Raw genomic sequence first — 24,034 nt, forward strand, 5'->3', positions numbered from 1 at the left:
GTTACATGCATTGTTACATGTCATGAAAAAAAGTGGAATTTCACATGTCCAGAGGTTCAGAAAAACTGAGCTTAGTACAAAATTTAATATATACTTAATCTCTACATTCAGCTTGACTTTCACTTTTTTTCAGAGAGCATGACTCGGTGGAAGAATACATATTTGTATGTCAAGGTTGTGGATCTGCTATAATCAGATACATATGTTCTGCTAACCTGGGTATGGGCAAAAGTGAAAGGAACAGGCAAACGGTATTAGAGAAACCTGATGAATATGGACAGAAGCAGCACACATGATCTAATATCAAGGGCGATGTGGAGTACCAGCATATCTGTGTCATAATATATTAGGTACCAGGACAGGCATGAGACACGTTTAAGAGTTAGGTCAAGTTCCTTTTTGGTTTCTTCTTTTTCCCATCTTACTGAATTATGCTAACTCTCTGCCTTTTCCTCAGCAATCTAACCAAGTCCATCATGCTTCTAGCTTTTCGGGAACCCTTAACTAGGTTTCACTGTTTCCTTGAACTTCTCTTTATGCATGCACATGTGTATACATGTACATACAAGCAATATTATAAGGAGAATCTGGCAGTCAAAGAATGCATCTGTTTTACTATGTAAATGTCAAATTGAAAAATTAAAAGGATGCATGCCTTAAGAGATTTAGCAATTCAAAGCACAATTTAAAGTTAATCCTGATAAATTTTTCTATGGCTCAGATAAAGTGACTCTGTCTTGTGGCAATAGCATAAGCATGTTATTCTATTAACTTTAAAATAATACAATTCTGTCCTTAGGAGTTTGTTTCAAATATGTTATTTGAGTAAGGACTTTCTTAAAATACATATTAATGAAATTAAAAATTTTTTTCATAAAAGGTTGCTGATTATATGGGTTATTTTGGTTAAAAATTTATTCCTATTTTATCTCAAATTACATCTAATTAGATGAAGCCATCAGAAAACGTCATGAAAGGTGAATAAAATATGTGATATGTTTATATTTAGTGTAATATTCTTAAATGAATATCTAAATCAACTCAATTATTTGTGTTTATAATAATCTCCTAAGTCAAACAATTAAATACACATATAGATACATAAGACAATAGTTTGGTACTTCCTACAGGAATATTTGAAAGTAATTAACATAACTGAGAAAATATAATTTATTAAATCATGTTTGACATTTTATAAAAAACATAAAATTTGTAATTTATCTTTACCTTGCCAAGTCTTTTTTATTATGTTTTTATTACCATTTATCCCCTTATACCCACTGCCCACAATCACCATATGCTTGTCCATGTCCATGAGTCCTTTTTGCTTGATCCCTCCACTCAAACCCCTCCCAGCATAGCTCATTCTGCTTGCTATCTATGAGTCTCTCTCTATTTTGCTTGTTAGGTGAGTTTGTTCATTAGATTCCACATATGAGTGAGATCTTATGGTATTTTTCTTTCTCTGACTGGCTTATTTCACTTGGCATAATGTTCTCCAGGTCCATCCATGCTGTCGCAAAGTGAGGCAGTCACTGGCCTGCAGTGACCGAGAAACGCTGCAGATGCTCTAGATATGAGAAAGCATACACAAGGACAACTGAGTCCTGTGGAGAAATATGAACGGAATGTCCACTCTAGTGGAGAGCGTCCCGTTTTCCTGCCCGAGCAGGCTTTTATTAAGATACAGATACAGTTTGTTGATTACAGTCTGGCAGGGAAGATCAAAAGGAATAGATAACTTTCAAAGGGGCTGACAGAGCTCATGCTGAGATTTTGGGGTTTTATCACTTAAAAAGGCTATAGGATCTAAAAGCTAGTTTTGTTTCCTGCCCATGCCTTCATATTCTAATTCAAGAGCACCCTCCAACAAGCACGTCTCACAGGATCTTACATATTCTATGCCCCAGGTCTAATTACCCCGGGGGTCCGCTGACTCTTTCTGGACTACACTGCCCCTGTTATTTTCCACAGGCCTGAGTCGGGCAGAGGAGACAAAGGCAGCTGGGAAACTTGGATTTCTCACAGCCAGAATAAGGACTCAGGCTTTGTCAAAGCTGAGGGGGCAGGGGTCGATGTCGATCACCCCCTCATTTCCACAACCCCCTGAGTCTCTTCCCTGAGGGCTTTCCCATGTGATCGCATCTGTCTTAGATTCATTCTCTTTTTAGAGAATTGTTACCTATCATTGACTGCTGACCAAGCAATGGGAGCAGGCATAGAACAGGCAGCGTTCATGCCAGAGAAATAAGTTTTGTCTCCTTAGTGTCTCCTGGTTTGGAGGTCTCTCACTCAGCCTTAGCCATGGGGGGTTACAGCTTTCTGAGACCAGGTAGGGTGGACCCCAAAAACAAAGGGTAAAAATTTATTTTTGTATGGCTGAGTGGTATTCCATTGTATAAATGTCCCATAGTTGTTTTATCCACTCATCTGTTGATGGACACTTGAGCTGCTTCCTATCTTGGTGATTGTAAATAATGTTGCAAGAGTACTATAAGGGTACTCATGGATAGGAAATATTGACATCATTAAAATGTCCATGCTACTATGTCCATATAATTCCTATCAAGATTCCAATGACATATTTCACAGAACTATAACAAATATTTCAAAAATTTATATAGAATCACAAAAGGCCCCTCATAGCAACAGTGATGCTGAGAAAGAAGAACAAAGTTGGAGGAATCACGCTACCTAATATCAAACTATACTGTAAGGTCATAGTAGTCAAAACAACATGGTACTGGCAGAAAAACAGACACATAGATCAGTGGAACAGAATAGAAATCCCAGAAATAAACCCCCACCATTATGGTCAATTAAAATTTGACAAAGCAATCAAGCCCATACAGTGAGCTAAAGATAATTTATTCAATTAGTGGTGTTGTGAATATTGGCAGATACATGCAGAAAAATGAAACTTGACCACCTTCTTATACCACACAAAAGAACAAATGCAAAATGGTTCAAGGACTTAAATGTTAGACCTGAAACCATAAAAATCCTGGAAGAAAACAGGCAGTAAAATTTCAGATATTTCTGGTAACAGTATTTTATCTGATATGTCTCCTCAAAGGAAACAAAAGAAAAATAGACAAATGAGACTACATCAAACTAAAAAGTTTTTTGCACAAAAAAGGAAACTGTGTACTTTTTCTTTAAAATGTTTGTTGTTGTATATAAGCCCTGACCTGTGTGGCTCAGTTGGAGCATCATGCCATAAACCAAAAGATCATGGGTTTGATTCCCAGTCAGGGCATAAGCTTAGGGTGAGATAAGCTTTTGTCCCAGCTCAGGGTGCATACAAGAGGCAACCAAATGATGTTTCTCTCTCACATAGATGTTTCTTTCCCTCTTTCTGTCTCCCTGCCTTCCCCTCTTTCATAACAATTAACATTTTCTCAGGAGAGGATAAAAAGAAATAAACAAACAAGTAAATAAAATGTTTATCATGTATAAATAAATTAATACTTCCATAAATCTTTTGTTATTTCATTTTCTCAGACTGACTGTACTCTGAGATTTAAGGTAAATGTAATCTAGATATTCAAAGTCTAGGAGGCATTTTAGTAGAGTTGATCTTCTATAAGAAAAATTTACTTATAGCCCTGACTGGCGTAGCTCAGTAGATTGAGCGCGGGCTGCAAACCAAAGTGTTGCAGGTTCGATTCCCAGTCAGGGTACATGCCTGGGTTGCAGGCCATGACCCCCAGCAACCGCAGATTGATGTTTCTCTCTCTCTCTCTTTCTCCCTCCCTTCCCTCTCTAAAAAATAAATAAATAAAATCTTAAAAAAAAGAAAAAAAAAGAAAAATTTACTTATTTGACCTTCTCTTAAAACTCAATTTCATGGACATAAAATGTTTGTTGATATTAAATAATTAGAAAAGTACTTAAAGTGTAATCGTTTTTATATGGCTAAAGCTGTCATCAAAAAAGTACGGAAATTATTGGAACAAAAGTTGAAGCAGGTCCCACATGTAAAAGCCTCTCTGGAAATAGGCAAAGCAAGATTCTTTTCCTGGGCCACTTCTTAGAAAAACAACAGTAACTTCGTGGAGAAGAAAGAGAAGCTCAAGGGCTGCATCAAGAGTTGACGATCATTTGGTTCTGCCACGAAGAAAAGTACCCAAAGACTGAGGGTTTTGGAAGGCTGACTCCAGCTACAGTCCAACCAAATGTTTGAATCTGTCACTTATTTGTCATGTGACCTTGAGAGAACTATTTAAAACTCATACCCCAGTTTCCTCATCTATGAAATAATTACTTACCTTCCTTGGCTGTTACTGGTATTCATAAAAAAATAAAAGGAGGCTTATTAAAACTTTTAAAAATTTATTTGAGCAAAAATCAACTTGATTGGGGCAGGTCCAAACTAGAAACGTTAAGAGCACTCTACCATCAGGAGTCAGGGGAAACTCTTATGTAGAGAAAGAGCAGAAGCAAAGAAACTATTTGATTGGCTGTAGTTTAAGGCTCAGTTGGTTGTTTGTGATTGACTTTATTTAGCATTTTGAGTTTATGACTTTGAGTGATTCTTAGGCCTAGATTTTGGTTTGCTTATGTAGTAGGCTACCATGGCATTGGTACCTCATCAGTCTAATAGCCGCCTTTAATTAGTTAAATAGCATTGTCATTTAATTTATGTAAGGCACTTAAAAAAACTACATAGTATATAGAAATGTTCAATGAATGCTATTTGTAATTATTATTATTAGGAATAGTTTGAAATATGTGAGTTTTGATTTATTCTGTGTCTTAACAAAGACAACAAAGGCAGCTGATTTATGGCAACCTAGCTAGTAACCTGCCTTCCTCTTATACACCCTTTATTTTACAGCTTGTTTTTCTATTCAGCACTATACTGTGTAGAATAATATAGGGTACAACTAAGATTGCTTTGTCTGAGGCCTAAAATTGTACTGTTGGTCCTGGCCAGATTTTCCCTGGCCCGTTTTCCCAACTGTAGGTAGACTTTTAAAATATCATTTTAAGTCAGAAGCAAAAGAAGAACTTGATCAAAATAACAGTTTTTATTTGTTTTTGCTTGAGATTCTTTTCCTTTGGGAATGACATGGGTAAAGAGTAGGCTTCTGTCAGTGTTTTTATCTGATCAAAGAATTCATCAAGTTACAGAAAGAATTGATTCCTTCTATATTTGCATAAAACCTTAAATGGAAGAAGAAATGCTAATTAAAACCACTAGTTTTAGCTAATTAAAAACCACTAGTGGGCTTGTATGCTAATTAATCGTTGATTTTAAGTTATGCAGTCATTTTCACAACTGAGTAAAGCTGGATCTGAATTTTATTACTCACTTTTGATTCATTTCTTTGGCAACAATTTGTAAGAGCAATACAAGAGAAAGGGAACAGTTATTTTTAAAAATCTATATACATTCATACATTTATAATTTGGTAAGTCTTAGAAAATCTACAAACTTCTTTTTAAATATTTCTTTTCTTATTTTTAGATTGCTTCCACTATTTCAAAGATAACTTTGTTTTCATCATGAATGCTAACAGAGAGGAGACACCAAAGTCCAGAAGCTACTGTGCTTACCTTTTTAATGCCTTGATGATTCTAAGTGTGATCGAGCTGTTTCCCCTGGTCATTGGAACTCCTAAGCAAAATATTCCACGACTGAAGCTAACCTACAAAGGTAAATGTGTGTAAATGTTTTCAGGTTGTCTTTTTAATTACTGTATTCCTTTTATTCAGAAATACATGCTCACTTCACTGACCTGTTTCTAGTATTGACACCAGCTAATAAAATAATTATAAAACAAAAAGGCCAATTATTTATTATTTTTGTGAAGAAAATAGATGTCTAAACTCTGTGTACATACACTTTTCATTCCATTGTTTACAGTTATCAACAACTTATGAACATAATAAGGAAATTTTGGTCTGCAAGTTCTAATCAGTTTTTATTTTTTTTAAAGATTTTATTTATTTATTTTCAGAGAGGGAATGGAGGGAAAAAGAGAGAGAGAGAGAAACATTAGTGTGCGGTTGCTGGGGGCCGTGGCCTGCAACCCGGGCATGTGCCCTGACTGGGAATCGAACCTATTGACACTTTGGTTCACAGCCCGCGCTCAATCCACTGAGCTATGCCAGCCAGGGCTAATTTTTATTTTTCAAAAAAAGAGAAAAAATTATGTCACATAGCTGCCTAACTAGTTTATCCCTACAGGGAACTTTTTATTTTTTATTTTAATTTTTTTGTTATTGTTCAGTTACAGAAGGAATGTTTTTAAGCAGTAAAATATCTTCAAAAAATTAAGACACTAAAATATCTTTAACCTCTCAAGCATATACAAATTTTATTATTTTTAAAAGGCAGTATGAAAGGATGAAAAGTATGAAAAAACTATTTTAGAAATGAAATCTAAGTTTTAATATTTAAATTACTATAAACAAAACTTTTATAAGTTATAGTTAATCATCTTATGTCTACATATGTATAATACATGTATGTACATACATACATATAATAGAAGGAAGACAGAGAGTGCCAAGTTTGATGCACAAAGATTTATTGCTTTTGTTTTCTTTCCTGTAATGTACCCTTGACTTTTTTAATACCTTAAGTATTGAATGTAAAAGACTCAGCCTCCTCTATTCTGAACTTGGCAGGCAAAAATTATACTAGTGGTTTTAATATCATCTGGTTGTTAGGACAACTTATTTTCATCTTAAATTAAATGTCAATAATAAAAGCTAATTTGATGTCACGTATAAGGGTACGTAGAATTTCTGGAACAGATAAAACTACTTGCTTATGTGCTGATCAGAGACACAGCCAGTATCACTAGAGTCAGCTATTCTGAACAGCTAGAAGATTATTTTGAGGGATTTCTTAAAGGCCAACAAAAATGTAATAACCATTTTATCCAAAGAATGCTGTTTGATAAAGACTTCTCTTTGAACCTCTAAATCCACAGTAGCTTGTTTGGTTCTATTGTTGTATAAAGAGATTTCTCTTTAGTTGCATATTTTGAATTCTTGTACATTTATTCATGCTAAATCTGTTTCTTGAGTAATGAGTAAGGGACCTTGAATCAGGATGTTCTATATTTCTGTATTTTGTGTTATAATGTACATACATCTTATAACATGTATACATGTATTCCCACAAGGTGGGCTTCTCACAGTGACTTCTACAGTTTACACTACAGATGAAGTAAAAATGAGTTTTGAGAGATAACCTACTTCCATCTTGTGACAGTATAAACATGTTCTATTTCACCATCATCATGAAGGAATTCATATGGGTTAAAGATATTTATACATAGAAATCACTAGTATCTGCAATGTTTTTTGTTTAAAAAGCTCCAGAAGATAAGTGACATAACTAAAGAGGAAATGGATGACGCTTTTGAAAGGGAAGAGAAAAATGAAGGTTCACCAATATATAAAGATTCATCCCTTAAGATGAATTATAGTTTCTTTTATCTTTAAAATTTTTTACATCTTAAATTTTAGTATTGCCTTATATTTGAATGGCTTATAATAGATACAGATATAGCTCTGTCACCTATATGTTTACATACCTGTTTTTTATTTTTATTGAGCTTATTGGAGTGACATTGGTTAATAAAATTGTAGTAGGTTTCAGGTATACATTTCTATAATACATCATCTGTATATTTTATTGTTTGTTCACCACCCCAAGTCTATGTAGTCTGTTTTTAACTACATCCTTTTGAGCCTGGCATAACAAGAATTCAGGTATTAATATATTTGAATATTTACCCCCCAAATCTTGCTTTCTCAAAGAATCACAGTAAACCTACAAGGCACCAGCTAGTTAACACTGAACTCACACATATAAGACATAAGGAAGGAAACCAACCTGCTTACTAGTTACCATATACTCACCCATGCTACAATTCCATACTGAACAACCACTACATTCCTAGCACTGTCTGAAAAAAGTCACTGTCCTCTTTAATTTTTTTTCCCAATAGGGAGACAGATAATGACCAGGTAAACAAGTTAATATTATTTAAAATAGTGGGAAGTGTTAGGAAGGTTATAAAGCAGGAGAGTGACTGGGTCCAGGAGCCCTACTTAGACTATATCATGTTGAAGATTTATGATCCCCTGAAAACCCCCTCTTTACCCATTTTACAGATAAGAAACTTGAGCCTCAGAGCCTTAATGCCTTTCCTCAAAGCAAGAAGCCATTAATTAAGTGGCAGAACTATCTTGTGTGTTTTTACCTCTCCAGTTCAAGGTCCATGCTCTTGCCTCCTTGAGGGAATGAGGAAACATTATACGTTCAGGAAACACCAAGATATTAAAAAACACAATATTTCACCATTACCTCTTTGGCCGTATGCTATTTTCAATAACTGCCAATAGTATTAATTATTTTTCGCTCTTCAAAACTAACATGTATTTTCCTGGAAAAGAAAAATTTGAAATCACCTTTAAAATTTGTATCTGCCATTGTATAACTAAACATTAATATGTTTGATAGAATGGTTTTTGTTTTGTTGCAATTTTCTGACAAATGAGTGGATATGTCTGTTTTATTTTTATTTAATAATTATTTAGCTGTGAAATGCAGTATGTGTCTTAAGTAGAGATTCCTGACTATTTAACTTATCTAATTTCTTTGATCTGACTAATCTAGTATTAGTTCAGTTACTCAATTCGGTATAACAGTGGAAGAAAGTAAATTCTGAAGTCAAACTGCTAGGTATTAACTGCTATGACTGGATGTGATATATTTGTCTGTTTATTTTCTGTGGTGTAGTTTTCTTACTCATAACAGAGTAAATCTAACAGTAAATCTAAATGCATTAATTGATTTAGTTTTAATAAGGTTGACAGTGTTCAGCATAATAAGCACTTAATGTAGTATCAATTATTATTTTTTATGAAATATCATTATCATGAAATATGTTAATGGTTGTTCCCAGACCCAAGGTTTCCCTACATAAATAAATTTGAAAAACATTATATATAGTTTTCTCTTGGGGGTTTACAACATATAAATATTGAATTTTCTCCTATTTACTCCCAAAGCATTTTCTACTAGAGTTGGTTTCCCTCGGTCAAGTACCACCTGCAGATTGTTAATTTATTGAAGGCATTTTCCAGGGTTTTTACCTTGTGGTCTTCTAGATGTTAACATGCTCTCACAGCTAAAAATGTCATTGTTGACCCTGTAGAGCAGTGTCTTTGACTACATGGTAGCCCTCAGAGTTGGGTAAAATGAATCATAAAATTATTCATGGGTTCAGACATATAGTCTGGCTTCTCCCCCCCCCCCCCCCACACACACACACCAAAACAGTGGGAAAAGAAGATAGCTTGCTGTGAAGATGTTTCTCTAAATTACTTGGTGAAGAAGCATGATCAATCTTATAGTAAGAATTCCCGTATTATATATATATATATTTTTTCTATAAGGCAAGTCACTGATCGTTTAATTTTTGGTGAATGTGACATATTTGAATGGACTCACTGGTTTTCCCAGATATGTTTTCTGTAAACTGAGGTTGTGCAGTTGGGCTTTCATAAGTTTAAGAGTTCAAGGATAATTTTATTATGTATTTGATACTCAACTGTCAACATTTCATAACAATAGTTTCTGAATATTCTCCATGTTTCTGGCCTTGTTCTGGCAACAAGGGGACGTATTAGCAAACAGAAGAGGCAAAAGTCATCTGTAGTTTATATTCTGATATGAAAGACGGACCATACATGAGTACTTTGCATAATGAGATAGAAGATGAATAAAACAATGGAGAAAAACAAATCAGGAATGTTAGCTAGAGAGTGTTGAAGTGCAGTCGTCCAGGAAGAGCTTACTGAGAGAGTTATGTTTTCACAAATATTTAAAGAATAGTTGTAAGTCATTCAGATAATTGGGAAATAATCTTTTTCTGGCAAAAGGAACAGTGGGTGCAAAGGTCTTGAGGTAAAAAGATGTCCATATGTTCAAGGATCCTAAAGAAGACAGACAGTATGGCTAAACAGTGGGATTGTTGAAAGAAGATTGATTAAATTAGAGAGTTAAGGGAAAGGAAGATTAGTTCTTCCACTGCTGTCATGGCTAAAATACTGATTTTTCAACTGAGTGATATGAGAATCCACTGGGGAATTTTGAACATGGTGGTTACATGATCTGACTCTCATTATAGAATCACTCTGGTTTCAGTGCTGTGAGTACACTGGAAGGGAGAGATCAGGGAAGTAGGGTATCTGGTTTTAGACTATTGCAATAATCTAGCATATGGACCAGACTGGTTATACTAAGGAACAAGAAGAAGATAATGAAGGTAAGGCCAACAGTGTCTGACTCCATGAGTGTTTTTTGTTTGTTTGTTTTTGATTTAAGGATGGAGTTACTATTAATTGAGATAGCAAAGACTGCGAAAGAAAATGGTTTGGAGAAATCAAGCAGACATTTGTTTGAGAAGGCTACTAGATATCTATGTGAGATTTCAAAAGACATCTGAGTATATAACTTCTGGAGTTATGAGATGGCAATTGGAAATATGAATTTGTCAGTCTATTCATATTTTTAAAGTATATTTTACATATTATGCTATTACAGGTTTCCCAATTTTTCCCCATTTCCTCCCCTCTGCCCAGTTACCCGCTTCCCCTCCAGCAATCACCGCCCCTTAGTTCATGTTCCTTGGCCATGCATATACGTTCTTTTGGCTTCTCCATTTCCTATACTGTTCTTAACCTCCTCTTTTCTATTTTGTACCTACCAATTATGTTTCTTAATCCCTGTATCTTTCTCCCCATTCTCCCCCTTCTTCACCTTTCCGATAACCTTCCAAATGATCTCTATATCTCTGATTCTGTTCTTGTTCTATTTGTTTTCTTTGTTTTTATTTGTTTTTTAGATTCAGTTTTTAATAGTTGTCAGTTTGTTATCATTTTCATGTTCATAGTTTTGATTATCTTATTTTTCTTAAATAAGACCCTTTAATATTTCATTTAATAAGGGCTTGGTGATGATGAACTCCTTTAGCTTTACTTTGTCTGGGAAGCACTTCATCTGCCCTTCCATTCTAAATGATAGCTTTGCTAGTAGAGTAATCTAGGTTGTAGATCCTTGCTTTTAATCACTTTGAATACTTCTTTCCAGCTCCTTCTGACTGAAAAATTTCTTTTGAAAAATCAGCTACTAATCTTATGGGAATTCCTTTGTAGATAATACTTTGCATTTCTCTTGCTGCTCTTAAGATTCTTTCTTTATCTTTAACCCTTGGCATTTTAATTATAATGTGTCTTTGTGTGGTTCTCTTTGAGTCTAATTTGTTTGGGACTCTCCTTGCTTCCTGGACTTGTATGTCTATTTCCTTTGCCAAATTAAAGAAGTTTTCTTTCATAATTTTTTCATGTAAGTTTTGAATTTCTTGCTCTTTCTCTTCTCCTTTGGGCATATCCTATGATTTAGACATTGGAATGTTGGAGATGTCCCAGAGTCTTCTTATTCTCTCCTCATTGTTTTGAATTCTTGTTTCTTCATTTTGTTCTGGTTGACTGTTTTTTTCTTTTTATGTCCCAAATTGTTGATGTGAACCCCAGCTTCCTTCCCTTCACTGTTGGTTCCCTGTGGATTTTTCTTTATTTCACTTAATGTATCCTTCATTTCTTCCCTTATGCTTTTGCCATCCATACTCAGTGAATTCTCTGAGCATCATTATCACCAGTGTTTTGAACTCTGTATCTGATAGGTTGACTCTCTCCATTTCATTTAGTTCTTTTTCTGGGGTTTTGTTCTGTTCTTTCACTTGAGCCTATTTCTCTGTCTCCTCAGTTTGGTGGCCTGCCTGTGTTTGTTTCTGTGTGATAGGTGAAGCTGCTTTGACTCCCTGTCTTGATATACCTGTTGCATTGTATGGGGAGGAGCCTTAGGTAATTGCCAGGGTGGGACAACATGCTTCACAGCTTTGTGTCTCTGTATGTGGGGGAAGGGTTGGAGCGAAAACAATGCTGCTGCCTGGCTGCTGGAGGCTTGCTTGGCACTCGACCTGTTTCCAGTCACTTCACCCACTTCTCCTATGCAACTGGAGCTTCTCTAGCTATTGCCCTGGTGGTGGTTCCCAGAGTGGGTGGATTTGCTTATGTTCTAGGATGGTGCAGGCCCTTTAAACAGAATCTCCTGAGAGACTGGCAGTTTCTTCTGCCACCCCAACCCTCACTGTTTTTTTCTACCAGAAGTTGTGAAGGCTTTATTTTCTGAGCACTGGAATCCTGGGATGCACCATCTGGGCTTGGCCTGGGATTGCTCTCTCCCCAGGTCTCTCTCCCCAGGTGTCTCTCCTGATTTTTATCCATCTCATATGAATGTGGCACCCCCGTTCTGCCAGCTGCTGCCTCCTTGCCACTGCCACACTGTGTCCTCTGTGCCCTGGTTCCCCATCTCAGCTCCTCCAACCCATATGGATGAATATGTCTTCTTTAAATCCTTGGTTGTCAGACTTCCATACAGTTTGATTTTCTGGCAGTTGTGGGTGTTTTTTGTTTTGAGGTTAATTGTGATCCTTTTTATGGTTGTGCAAGGAGGCGAAGCATGTCTACCTACACCTCCATCTTGACCAGAAGTCCTAGCCTGTAGACATTTTTAAATTTATGAGACTGTGAGATGACAAAAGGATACAGAAGAATTTGAAGGATTGAGTTCTGGGATACCCTTAACCCAGGAGTTTAAAGAAAGGAGGTATTAGCATCACAGTGAACTGAAGAGAATTTCTCAGGTGTGTAGGAGAGAAATCAAGAGTTGTAGTATAGAGGAAGTTAAAGGAAGTAAAGGAAAGGAGGTTATCAACAGTGTCATATTCAGCTGATGTGTTATGAAAGATGACAAATAAAGATTAACATTAGGTTTAACATCAAAAGTTCATTGTTGTTGATGAGGACAGTATCTGAATGTAGGAACTATAGCACAGTTGAGATGGATTCTTGCCAGGATAGTCTAAGGGGCTAGAGACAACTATAGATACTTTTTTCAAAAACTTTTCCTATAAGGGAGACATGGGCAGTAGTAGCTGGAAGGACAGTGTGATCAAGAGACCTGTTTTTTCATGTGCTAAGTACCAGGGTGTTTATATACTAACTGAAATGACCTAGGAGAGGAATAATTGATGATTTAGAAGAGATGTGGGATAATTCATCACTATTGAAGAAAATATCAATGAAGCTTCATTTTTCTCTCTAAAAACAGACTACTTTTAGAACACAAGTTAGTGAAAGTAGCTTATTTTACATGATAAACTACTATCTGATTTATTTTCAGTGTCAACTATTGTATAGATGGAAAGAGAGGGTACACAGATATAAAACACATTCAAGGTGGAATGTGTTCTGTTTGATATAGGCATAAGTACTATATGTTTAAGAGATTGATATATAAGGATTTGGAAATAAAACTCTGGAAACATTTAAGAGTCACATAAGTAGATAATTGAAAAAACTGATCCTAGTCTACTATTTTTTTTCAGTTCAGCAGTGTTTGTACTACAATTTGCCTGTATCCAACTCTATTTTTAATAATAATTAAAATCTATTTCAGTGTATGTGGAGCACTGTTCTAAACCTTACTGATCTGTGGAGGTTCACAAAGTGGTGGACCTCCTTCATACCCAATTATATGAAATAATATATGCTGTCATATTACCATACAAATATCATTACAAAAATATTCCTGGAATGAAGAAGATAATAAAAATTACTCAGGTCTACAATGTCCAATTTTGTCCTCCTGGCAAGGTCCATAAGAGCTACGTCATGAGACCTTTTGGATGTGTCTCTGGTTATGCAAAATGTGGAAGGGACTTTAGAAGGGCCATAGTATAAGTAAAAGCATTTTTTGGGGGGAATAAATCCAGTCATTTATTTCTTGATTAAAAAAGTTTTCTTTGAACAGATCATATATGTAATTGGTTATTATTCTATTCATTATTGAGGAGATAAAATTTTTATATGCAACTGCTTGTTTTATAACTTCACTTATCTAAAATTTGGCTTTCTAATCCCTTCAGTCTTATTAAATTTATGGATATTTTAAAAGTGAATGTTATTGGGTCTTTTTTAAACAAAAAATGACAAATAGCTTTCTATTTCTTAAGAACTAGTAATATACATTCTGCATTTTTGTAAGAATCTATTAAACATGTTGATTTAATTATATTAAGTCAAAAAGCATAAATTAGAATTAAAGTGCTTTTTACTCATAAAGAGGTTTATTTGACTAGAGTCACAGTGTGCTAGACACAGTAGAAAATTTAAGATAAAGAGTTCAGTAATCCCAATGGAATGATGAAGTGGAAGAAACAATTGGAATGAACTTGTCAGTAGGTATACCATATTCCATAAATGTAAGCAGAGTTGTTTTGAAGAAGAGTCTTGTTTTTCTAAATGGCTAATAGGGATTAGAGTTAGAATACATAGATAACTTTTAGCTCTTTCTCTAGCATGAACTTTTCATGCTGCATTAGCATAATTATTTGCTCCAAGTCAAGGTTTTCTTATTTGGAAATTAGCAAAAACGCTGGTTCTCCTTGAGATCAAATTAAATAATGTAGGGACGGCTCCTTGAATGTTACAAAGAACCAAATGGATGTTATGTCAGGCTTCAAAGGGAGAACAAATATATGTCATTGAATTCACTAAAGTAAGATATGAAGAAAATTTAAGGTCTTTAAAAATATTACATTTAAGCATCATGGGTAGAATGTCTGCTGTCACTAATAACATGAAATTTACTTGAAAGTCAATCATAAATCATAACTTGTCATCTTTGTATCTTCCTTTCAGGTTAATGCATATTAAACAAATGTATTTTCTTTCTTTGTATGAGAAAATGAAGGAATGTTTATATACATATTGGTTTAAATTAAGCAGGTCATTTATCCCTTATTAAGTTAGGGGTGTACAGATTTGAACAATGTAGAAATGTGAAGGAAAATAAATAATAATTTCACTTGCATAAATTACTACATTCCATCATTTAAAAGTTTGAGAGAAACACTCTTGTAAAGAAGGAAGGAGTCTAGATCCTCACTGCATTGGGCCAGTAGCATCAGCATGACCTGGGAGCTTCTTAGAAATGCACAATCTCAGAACCCCACCCAAACTGTTAAATGAAAATCATGTTTAAACAAATATCCTTGCTGATTTGAATGCTCGCTAAATCCTGAGAACCACTGCTGTAGAGTGTTTCATTTCATAACTTTCCTCTTCCCCTCCAACACATGACCATTTAAAGATCACAATGAGATCAACCTCTTATGATTGCAGCACCTTAGAGCCACAATTGGGTCTTCAAATGTCACCCTAACCTCTCCAAATTATTAGTTACTATTATTATTTTATCCTCACCCAAGAACATTTTTTCAGTGTTTTTAGAGAGAGGGGTAGGGAGAGAGGAAAGGAGAGAGTAGAACACTGATGCAACAGAGGAGCATCAGTTGATTGCCTCTCATATGTGCCTGGACCAAGACTGGGTAATGGGGATCAAATCCACAACCTAGGTATGTGCCCAGACTGGGAATCGAACCTGCAACCTTTTGGTTACAGGACAATGCTCCAACCTTTCCAAATTATTTATGTCTGTAATAAGTCCTGATTTAAATGGAAGGTGGATAAGCCAATGCAAATGAGAATCACTAGTTTGCAAAATCATTACTTACTGTTTATTAGACTTATGTGCAAGAAATGGTCATGAATTACAACAGTGATTTGGACATTATTCTTATTTGCAAGCACTTCTAGCCTTTTTAAGGGACAAAATAACTGCAAAAAGATTAATGCCATAGGACTAGGGTAAATAAAAATAAATATTTGAAAGAATTTCAGAGGCTGTTTGGTATGTAATTGAGTGTTGAACATTGGAGGAAACTTAGGGTTTACTGAATGAAGTGTATTCTGGCATTGGAGAATTTTGGTCATGAAATTGATCTAACTTGATTGTGATTTATGGGAGGAAATAGAATAGGCAGCATTATGTTTTAAGGATTGGCAAGAAAGGGCACATGGAACAAGGTTGCTTGTGAGTCTGTTACAGTAATTTAGAGAAGTAGTAATATGGATCTTAGCCTGGCTGACAATAAGAATAAATATTTTATGAGAATAGGAAATTTGCATGACAGAATCTATAATGCTTTAAATTTAGCTCAGTGTTGGTGTAAGTGAAAGGTAATAGACTTAGAGGTACCAATTATTTCAATATGAGGAAAAAAGGAGTAAGGAACACAGAAGAGAAACTAAAAGTGATTCTGATAATTTGAGCCTGAGGTCTAGGTCATGTCATTGAATCACTGAAGTCTGTAGAATAGGATGGTTGCAGGAAAATGACAATACCAAGCAAGCTATTGGAAATTTTGAACTTCGACTTTGAAGAGGCAGTAGGGTTTAAGTGTATCTATTTTGAAGTCATCAGTAGAGAACTACTGATTTATGACAGGAAAAAAATTTATGGGGCTCATTATTTTATTTCTTAAGTTTTATAAATACTGCCTGAATTTCAAGAAAACGTTATTTTATGATGTATTTTTAATCTCCCTCTTGGAAGTTGGTGCCTATTCTGATGCAAATTCTCCACACACCTATACCAGTATTATCCTCTTTGGGCAGTTGATCACAGGACCTTTCTGGAGAAAACGTAGAGAAAAGTTCTACACATAATTGGCATCTGTTTACTCTGAATGAATAGCCAAACTAAAAATTTTCTGAATGAATGGAAATTAAATTTCAGATCAGGCTTCACATTGAATACCCAGTATGATAAATGAAAACAAACAAATGAAAACCAGCAACAAATCAAGACATATTCAGGCCAATTGTTTTAAATTTCATAACAACAACAGTGAGGTGGTGATTTAAATAACTACCAGGAAAAATTCAAGACACATTCATTGGCTTGGGAAATGGATAGCATCAGACTTCTTAACTGTGACTTCAGAAGCTGGAAGACAGTGTGCAATGCCTCCGAGTTCTGAGGATGAACGCTGTTCAACCCAGAATTCTGTGGTTGCCCCAGCTAGCAATAAAAGTAAATTAGAAACGTTTTCACGCATGGAAAGTTGACAAACTTTAAGTCTCAGTCAGCCTTTTTTAGGAAATGTCTGGACATATGCTCAGCAAAATAAGCAAATAAGTTAAGGGGGGAGACATGGGATCTGGGAATGATGAGTTTCATAGGAAAAGAGAGATAGAAGGAAGGTTGAGACAGCTGTTGCTCGGGCTAGAGAACAGTCAGTCCCAATTACAGAATGAGAAAGAATGACTCCTATCTCCAGGAAAAAAAAAATAAAAACACTGACAAAACTTTGTTTGAAAATTTTATGGAGGCATTTTCCAGAATTTGTGGAAAGATTTAAATAGAAAAGCGATCAAGTATAACAATTAGGAAATTATTAATAAAAGCAACATTTTTCAAGAAAGTACAATCAGACAACAGTACTTTTCTAAATAAGGAAGAATATTCACCTTGCAATAGTACTGGAATCATGGAATACATGGTTTATAAAAGTGGACATAGTAAAATGTCAAGAGCTCAGTTGGAAAGAAAGAGTTGGCATAAAGAAGATAAAGTTGTCAACTTCTGTGAACAGAAATTCAATGGAAATGTCAGAAAATGACATTTTAAAAGATAGCACTATATACATATATAAAAACATGAAGATGAATATACAATAAACTACTAAATATGTTAATATGAAGGCTAGATTGGGTGTGGACAGAGGATGACAGAAGAGACAGATGGGTTTATATATGCCTTTTAACATTAATTTTTGATATGCATATGCTTAACTTTGATTGATATAGTTTTTAAAGTAATACTTAAAAATATTGCTATGTTTTCAGTTATTCTCATAACTCTTTGCTCTACAAATTAATGTGGGATGATCTCAACTTGATGAATTATTTGCTCCAGTCACAATTGTCTTGCATTTTAGAATCAGTAGAAGGCAGTACATTAAGGTATGACTCTCTACCAGTGATCCCACTTCTGGGAATACATCCTAAGAATCTCAAAACACCAATAAGAAAGAGTATATGCATCCCTACATTCATAGCAGCTTTATGTAAAATAACCAAGATCTGAAAACAGCCCAAGTGCCCATCAGTAGATGGGTGGTACATCTACACAATGGACTACTATGTGGCTATATAAAAGAAAGAACTCTTACTATTTGCAACAGCATGGAAGGACCTGAAGATTACTATGGTAAGCAAAGTAAACCAGTCAGAGCAAGATAAATACCATGTGATCTCACGTATACATGGAATCTAATAAACAAAATAAACTGACAAACTAAATAGAACCAAGGCATGGATACATGCATGGAACAGACTGACAGACCTCAGAGGGGAGGGAGGGGAAGGGACTATAAGATATTAGTCAAGGAACGTAAATGCATAGCCCGTGGACACAGATGATAGTGTGGTGAAGGTCAGCGAAGGGGGCAAGGAGGCTGGGTGGAGGAGGGCCAAGGGGGGAAAAATGGGGGGCATCTGTAATAGTGTCAACAATAAAAACATTAAATACACATACTTGATTGAAAACAAATCCACATTTATTTGCAACACGGTGTGTTAATTTTAAAAATGTCTTGAAATTTGAAGAGGGAGAAATTCTCAAAACTTTGAAGGGAATTTAAAAAAAAATTGTTAAAGTAGAGTCAGTCTTCCCCTGAATTATCTTCTTAACTATTTCACAGGAAGTTTATTATCACATTGTTCTTCTGGAAATGTAGTAGATATTTATGATGCTAACTTGTTTTTATAGGTTGATAGGAAAAATTACCATAACAAAACTCCTTATTCAAAGTAAGACTTTAAAGGGTCTCATATCATAAATTATGAATCTCATGTGATGGATTATATAAAGCATCTACTATTGAAAGCTATCCAAATGAGAATAAACCCATGATTTAAAAGCATGGATGTAGATGGAAATGTGACAGTGTAAAATTGCCACACACTTACCCCACATCCTGTCCTGACAAGAGCATAGCTCTGATGATGTCATAGGTTCTATTTGTTTCTAATTTATGTTTCCCTATTGTGGTATTATCTGATTTATTATTGACATAGATAATGATCTAAGACCTAACAAACCAAATGGTCTCCAACATTCCATTGAAGAAGATTAAATGATAATTTTATTTATTTATTTTTTCTAATTGGGACTTCATTTGCAGAAGGAAAACATGCTTAGACTTCTCACCTAGGAAAGTATAATGATAATATAATATGCACCTGTAATTCTGAAGTAGATTTTTATAGAGATTTTACATTGATTTATTTTTTTATATTGGTAAAGTTCTATTTCTTTTTTTAATGTTTAATTACACCCTAATATAAATAAATTAATGTAAATCATGAAAAGTTTTGAAATATTTTCAGAAATAATGATAGCCATCATTTATTGAATAATTTCTGTGTATCAGGTATTATGTGAACATTTTAAATAATTTATCTGAGTCCTTACGACAATGTACCAGGAATCTTTCAGTGTTAATTATCCTCATTAACATATGAGGAATCAGAGAGTTAGGGAGTCCAAAGAACCTACCTAAGATTCCATAGGTAGTGAGCAGCACATCCAAAAACAAACCCTGGCCTTGGGGTCAGGTGCTTTATTGCAAACAATTCTGTGTGATGACAACAGGAGAAATATTCCTGATAAGAAGCTGACTAGTAAAGAGAATGATCGTGTATCAAGTACATGAGTAGCACTCCTGAGTCTCGCCTCAAGCCCCAGCTACAGTTCTTCACCGCAGATCTTCAGTGGGACATTCAGCCACCATGGTGTTCATGTGTTCGGTAACTGAACACATTTACTTTTTCCAAATCACTTTTCCATTGTTTTTCTTTTCCAGTTGTTTCAGTTTTTCCTCCTTTGTTCTCCTGCGCCCATCCCACTCCCCTCCCTGCCCCCAACTCCCAATGTTTTTTTTTTTTAATATACTTGATAGTTTTTGATCAATTAGCTCTGGAAACTAAATGTATATATGGGGTGGGCAAAAGTAAGTTTACTGTCATTTGTATGGAAAATAATACAGTAATTAATAAATAATAATACAAAAATAAATTGTTTCGTGTACTCACAACTATAAACCTACTTTTGCCCACCCCTGTATATAGAGGTTAATTGGTATTTTTGATGGGTGGAGGTAACCAAAATCTTTTCATATTATCTCAAGCCTCAATAAATCAATTGTAAGTGAAGAAAGAAAAAAAAAATTTTTACGGGAGCCAATTTAAAATAAATTAATTTTCCAAAGGTTGAATCCAAGAGAGAATTCATGCTTTGCCTTGAACCAAAGCTGGAGAAGCAAATACAATGCACAAAGGGACTCAGTGAGCCACAACATTAGGGACTAATTTTCATTTTGGAATAAACAGTTTGCTCTCTTTACTCAATTCTTGATCCAAAGTGAGAGTAGGCTTTTTCTTCTTTTTTTTCTTCTTCTTTCTTCAGTGGGGGGTGGAGGGGGAATGCTTGGTAGCCAAAACATTTCTGGAAACTATGGGAAGAATGAATTTCATAAATGGAATTTTTAGATACTAACAGGCAGTGTGAAAGCTCTGGGAATTCAAAGATCAAGGGGGGGACTGAATTTATGGTGGAGGCAGGAATGGAAATCTCTTCACTTTTTTTACTTAGCTTTGCAGAGAACACACTGGAGATGTGACTGTCAGAAACCTCAGAACTGCCCTACTGATATAATGGCTATTTCCTTGAGGGAAAAGAGGAGAGAGGGTGGAGCAAGAATTTGTGCTGAATATCTGAGATGGAGGGGAAGGGTGACTCGGCTTTGATCTGGATCCATTTTTGGTTGTAAGCTATCTCTGCATAGAAAGTTTTCTCCCCTTGGACTGGAGTAGATTGGAAATTGACTTTCCCAAAGGTGATTTTCTTTTTACCCCATGAAGTTCTGCCTTTAATAACTTTGATTTTCTTCTTTAAAAAAAATCTTCCTCTTAAGTGCTTTTTTTAAGACTATGGGAAACCATTTTTTAGCTACATAGCCTTCTTGTGAGAGAACCTGTCACCTCCACCCAATTCAGGATTTCTGGCAATAAATGCAGGGTTTCAAGTGTATGGAATCTCATTCATTTAACACTCAAACATTGAGAGTCTTTGTGGCTTAATCTTGAATTTATTAGATTCAAAATAACTAACCACTCCTTTCCCTTCTGGGGTGAAGAGGAAGAATAGAGACCATCAGGTCAAATGTTTCTTCAGGCTGAATGAACAGTTGTATTAAGAGACATTAAAAGGGAGACACAAAGAATTCTTTTCAGAACAAACATTTATTTCAAATAGTAGCAGCGATGATGGGAGTTTTAGCCTTCCCCTCACATGCAGGGCCATCTGGCTGTGATGTGAGATTTATTGTCACTGTGTTTCACCACGAAGAGCAGATTGGTTTTGTGAATACTACTTCACTGAATCAGTCACATGTGCATCAAACAGGATTATTGATATGATCATTTAGCTCTAGTTGCTTTGTAATGTATTTCTGTTCTTCCAAAAGCTTGGAGACTACCCACCTCAAGGAACACAGCAATGCCATAGATAAGTGAATGACTGTTACCTGATACATCTTCAATTTTCACAAAGTTAAGTATAGGGTTCTAATGCCATTGAACTCCATTGCTGAAAGGAGCTTAGTGATCATTTGTTTTTTTTTTTTTACCCACATATATTGATGAAAGTAGTAGCATAGCATTATTTGGCTTCCTGAACAAATACAAATAGGAAGTTCTTTCCATTTTACTATTAAATATGTTTAAAAGTTTACTACTTTATACTTTATATACTACTACTTTATATACTTAAGTATATACTTTGTCAAAAATATATTTTAATTTTTATTGTGGATGAGCATTTCCTTTCCACTAGGCTGTAAGATTTATGAGAGTGGAACTTGCTACCAGTCTTTGTGGCATATGCAGAGTACCTGGTGATCTTAGATGAGTCAGCCTTTGCCTTCAAAACTCAAATTTTATGCAAGTACTGACTCACTTTCTTGTGCTAGAAATGAGAAATTATTCTAAATAAAGTTATTAACTATATGTGGAAAATACACAATTTTCCTTGGGACTTTTTGTTGAATATCAGGAGTTGTTGATGAAACTCTGGATATACTCTTGAGTAAAATGCACATATTCATACAAACATACAAAAATATCATGTTGTTTATAGGGTTGTGGATCTTCAGAACCATTCTGTTGCTCTGTAATGGTTTATTGATCATGGGTCATAAACAAGTTGTCTGTCATCAATTAAAATCCATTGTGTGCATGATTTGCAGATTTCAGGAAAAAATCAGTTTGTAGATTTTCCAAGAGCATCTTGCTAGAATACAAGTGTGTATTTGAGGGTCTGGGTGATTGAATGAGATTAGAAACGGAGAACAAGGTGATAGGACCATGAATTGCTAAAAGAGCAGTAGGAGTTGCCATGGATTAAGGTTTAGGTAGGCAGAACAAAGAGTGCATTCAGGGCAGAGTTAAAAGCTGCTGTCCTCTGAGGAGAGGTGGGGCTGCTTAAGAGCAGCGCAGGCCTCCTTTGAGAGGCACGTGAGAAGCAACGCACTCACCCAACGGGAAAAACATAACAGAGTTCTTGTTCAAAAGGATTACAAACTTTGGAGAGTCATTAAAAATCGCCTGAGAGTTGCCATTTAGGAGAAGAAAAAACTAAGCTCTGAAATATCTTGCCAAATTATTAGTGTTTAATTTTCATGAATTTGCATCCTCCAGAGCCAGTACTCATTTCTGATTCCTGAATTCCTGGGAGTGTGTGAGCTCTAAGGTGTTAAGATGCAGGATCTGAATTTAACCTTTTTTCCCCCGCCTTGACTTTAGTTGATGATCCTGTGGAAACACAAATCACTTTGCTTAGTTTGGCAGAAATGCAAGAGAGATAAGCTGCTTGGGGAAGAGGGAACCTGTTCCAGTGCCTGTCCCAAGGTCTTTTCAAAATGTGTGCGTCAGCCTGAGAAATTTTCATATGTAATGCCTAAGTCTAATTATTTAGTTTGGCTACAAAGGATTGGCAAAGCATGCTTTAATCATTTTGATGCTAACGTTGTCACAGGCAACATTAAATCATTTTGAAATTATAATACATCAGGTTAGTCACTATTTTTGCAGCTGTTTTTCTTTGTCAAATTTGTTTGAAACTGAACCCAATAGAACTTGTTATGCTAAAAGAAAATAAAGTAAGAGACTATGTCAACTTTATATTCCTTTTCCTCACTGTATGAGTAGAAACAAAAAGTGAGATGCACCATTCTGAAACATCCTCCTCCTCCTGTTGGCATTGCCCTAATTTAGGACTTGCCATCTGTCAGATAATTCTGGGTAGTTTCCCTGCCCCCTCCTTTCCTGATTCTCATCCATCCTGAACACTACAGCCAGAATTATTTTCTGACACTCAGTTATAGTCTTTGTCATTTTTCTGCGTAAAATACTTCAGTGGCTTCCAGTTACTCCATCATAACCAATTCCCCAGCCTGCCATCTTGGGCTCCGATTACCTGGAGGCTGCCTTATGTCCATCCTTACATCTCACTGATTCCACATATTCTCCCTGTGCCAGCATGTCAAACTGCTTCCATTCCACAAATATTTATGAAGTACTTAATTTGTCTCAGACTCCAAGCTAGGTGCTGGGGATTCAAAGTTAATTTTGCAACATGGCCTTTGCCCCAAAGGAATTCACATTCCAGAGTAGGAGAAATATTAAAAATACAGTGTATATCTGCAACATATGGTCATATATGTATGCTCTTGTACACTCTAGTGTCATTCTGCCTGGAGTATAATTTTCTTTATATCTTTCCTGTAAGGCTTCTATAGGTCTTTCAAGACAGTTCTCAAATATCACTTTCTTTTTTAAAAATGATGCACTATTAATTATTAAAAATATTTAGTGATGTTTTATATATACTCTTGTTAGAATTTATGTCACTTGTGCTGTATTTTATATACATATTTATTTGCTCATTGATCTGTGAGCCCCTTGAGGCGGG

General features: G+C 35.3%; 1 protein-coding gene across 2 annotated transcripts in view; it reads left to right on the forward strand.

Moving 5' to 3' along the window:
• The window catches only part of SEMA3D (semaphorin 3D), a 194,516-nt gene that overhangs the window by 64,353 nt on the left and 106,129 nt on the right, over positions 1–24,034 (forward strand). For both annotated transcript variants that reach the window (XM_045828294.1, XM_045828295.1), the window contains exon 2: positions 5,474–5,662. In XM_045828294.1, the coding sequence (XP_045684250.1) occupies positions 5,512–5,662 (151 nt within the window). In that variant the 5' untranslated portion in view covers positions 5,474–5,511. The remainder of the gene's footprint in view (positions 1–5,473; positions 5,663–24,034) is intronic.

This window comes from Phyllostomus hastatus, unplaced genomic scaffold (genome assembly GCF_019186645.2).
Source record: "Phyllostomus hastatus isolate PE091 unplaced genomic scaffold, TTU_PhHast_1.1 phas_scaffold_78, whole genome shotgun sequence".
Classification (NCBI taxonomy): domain Eukaryota; kingdom Metazoa; phylum Chordata; class Mammalia; order Chiroptera; family Phyllostomidae; genus Phyllostomus; species Phyllostomus hastatus.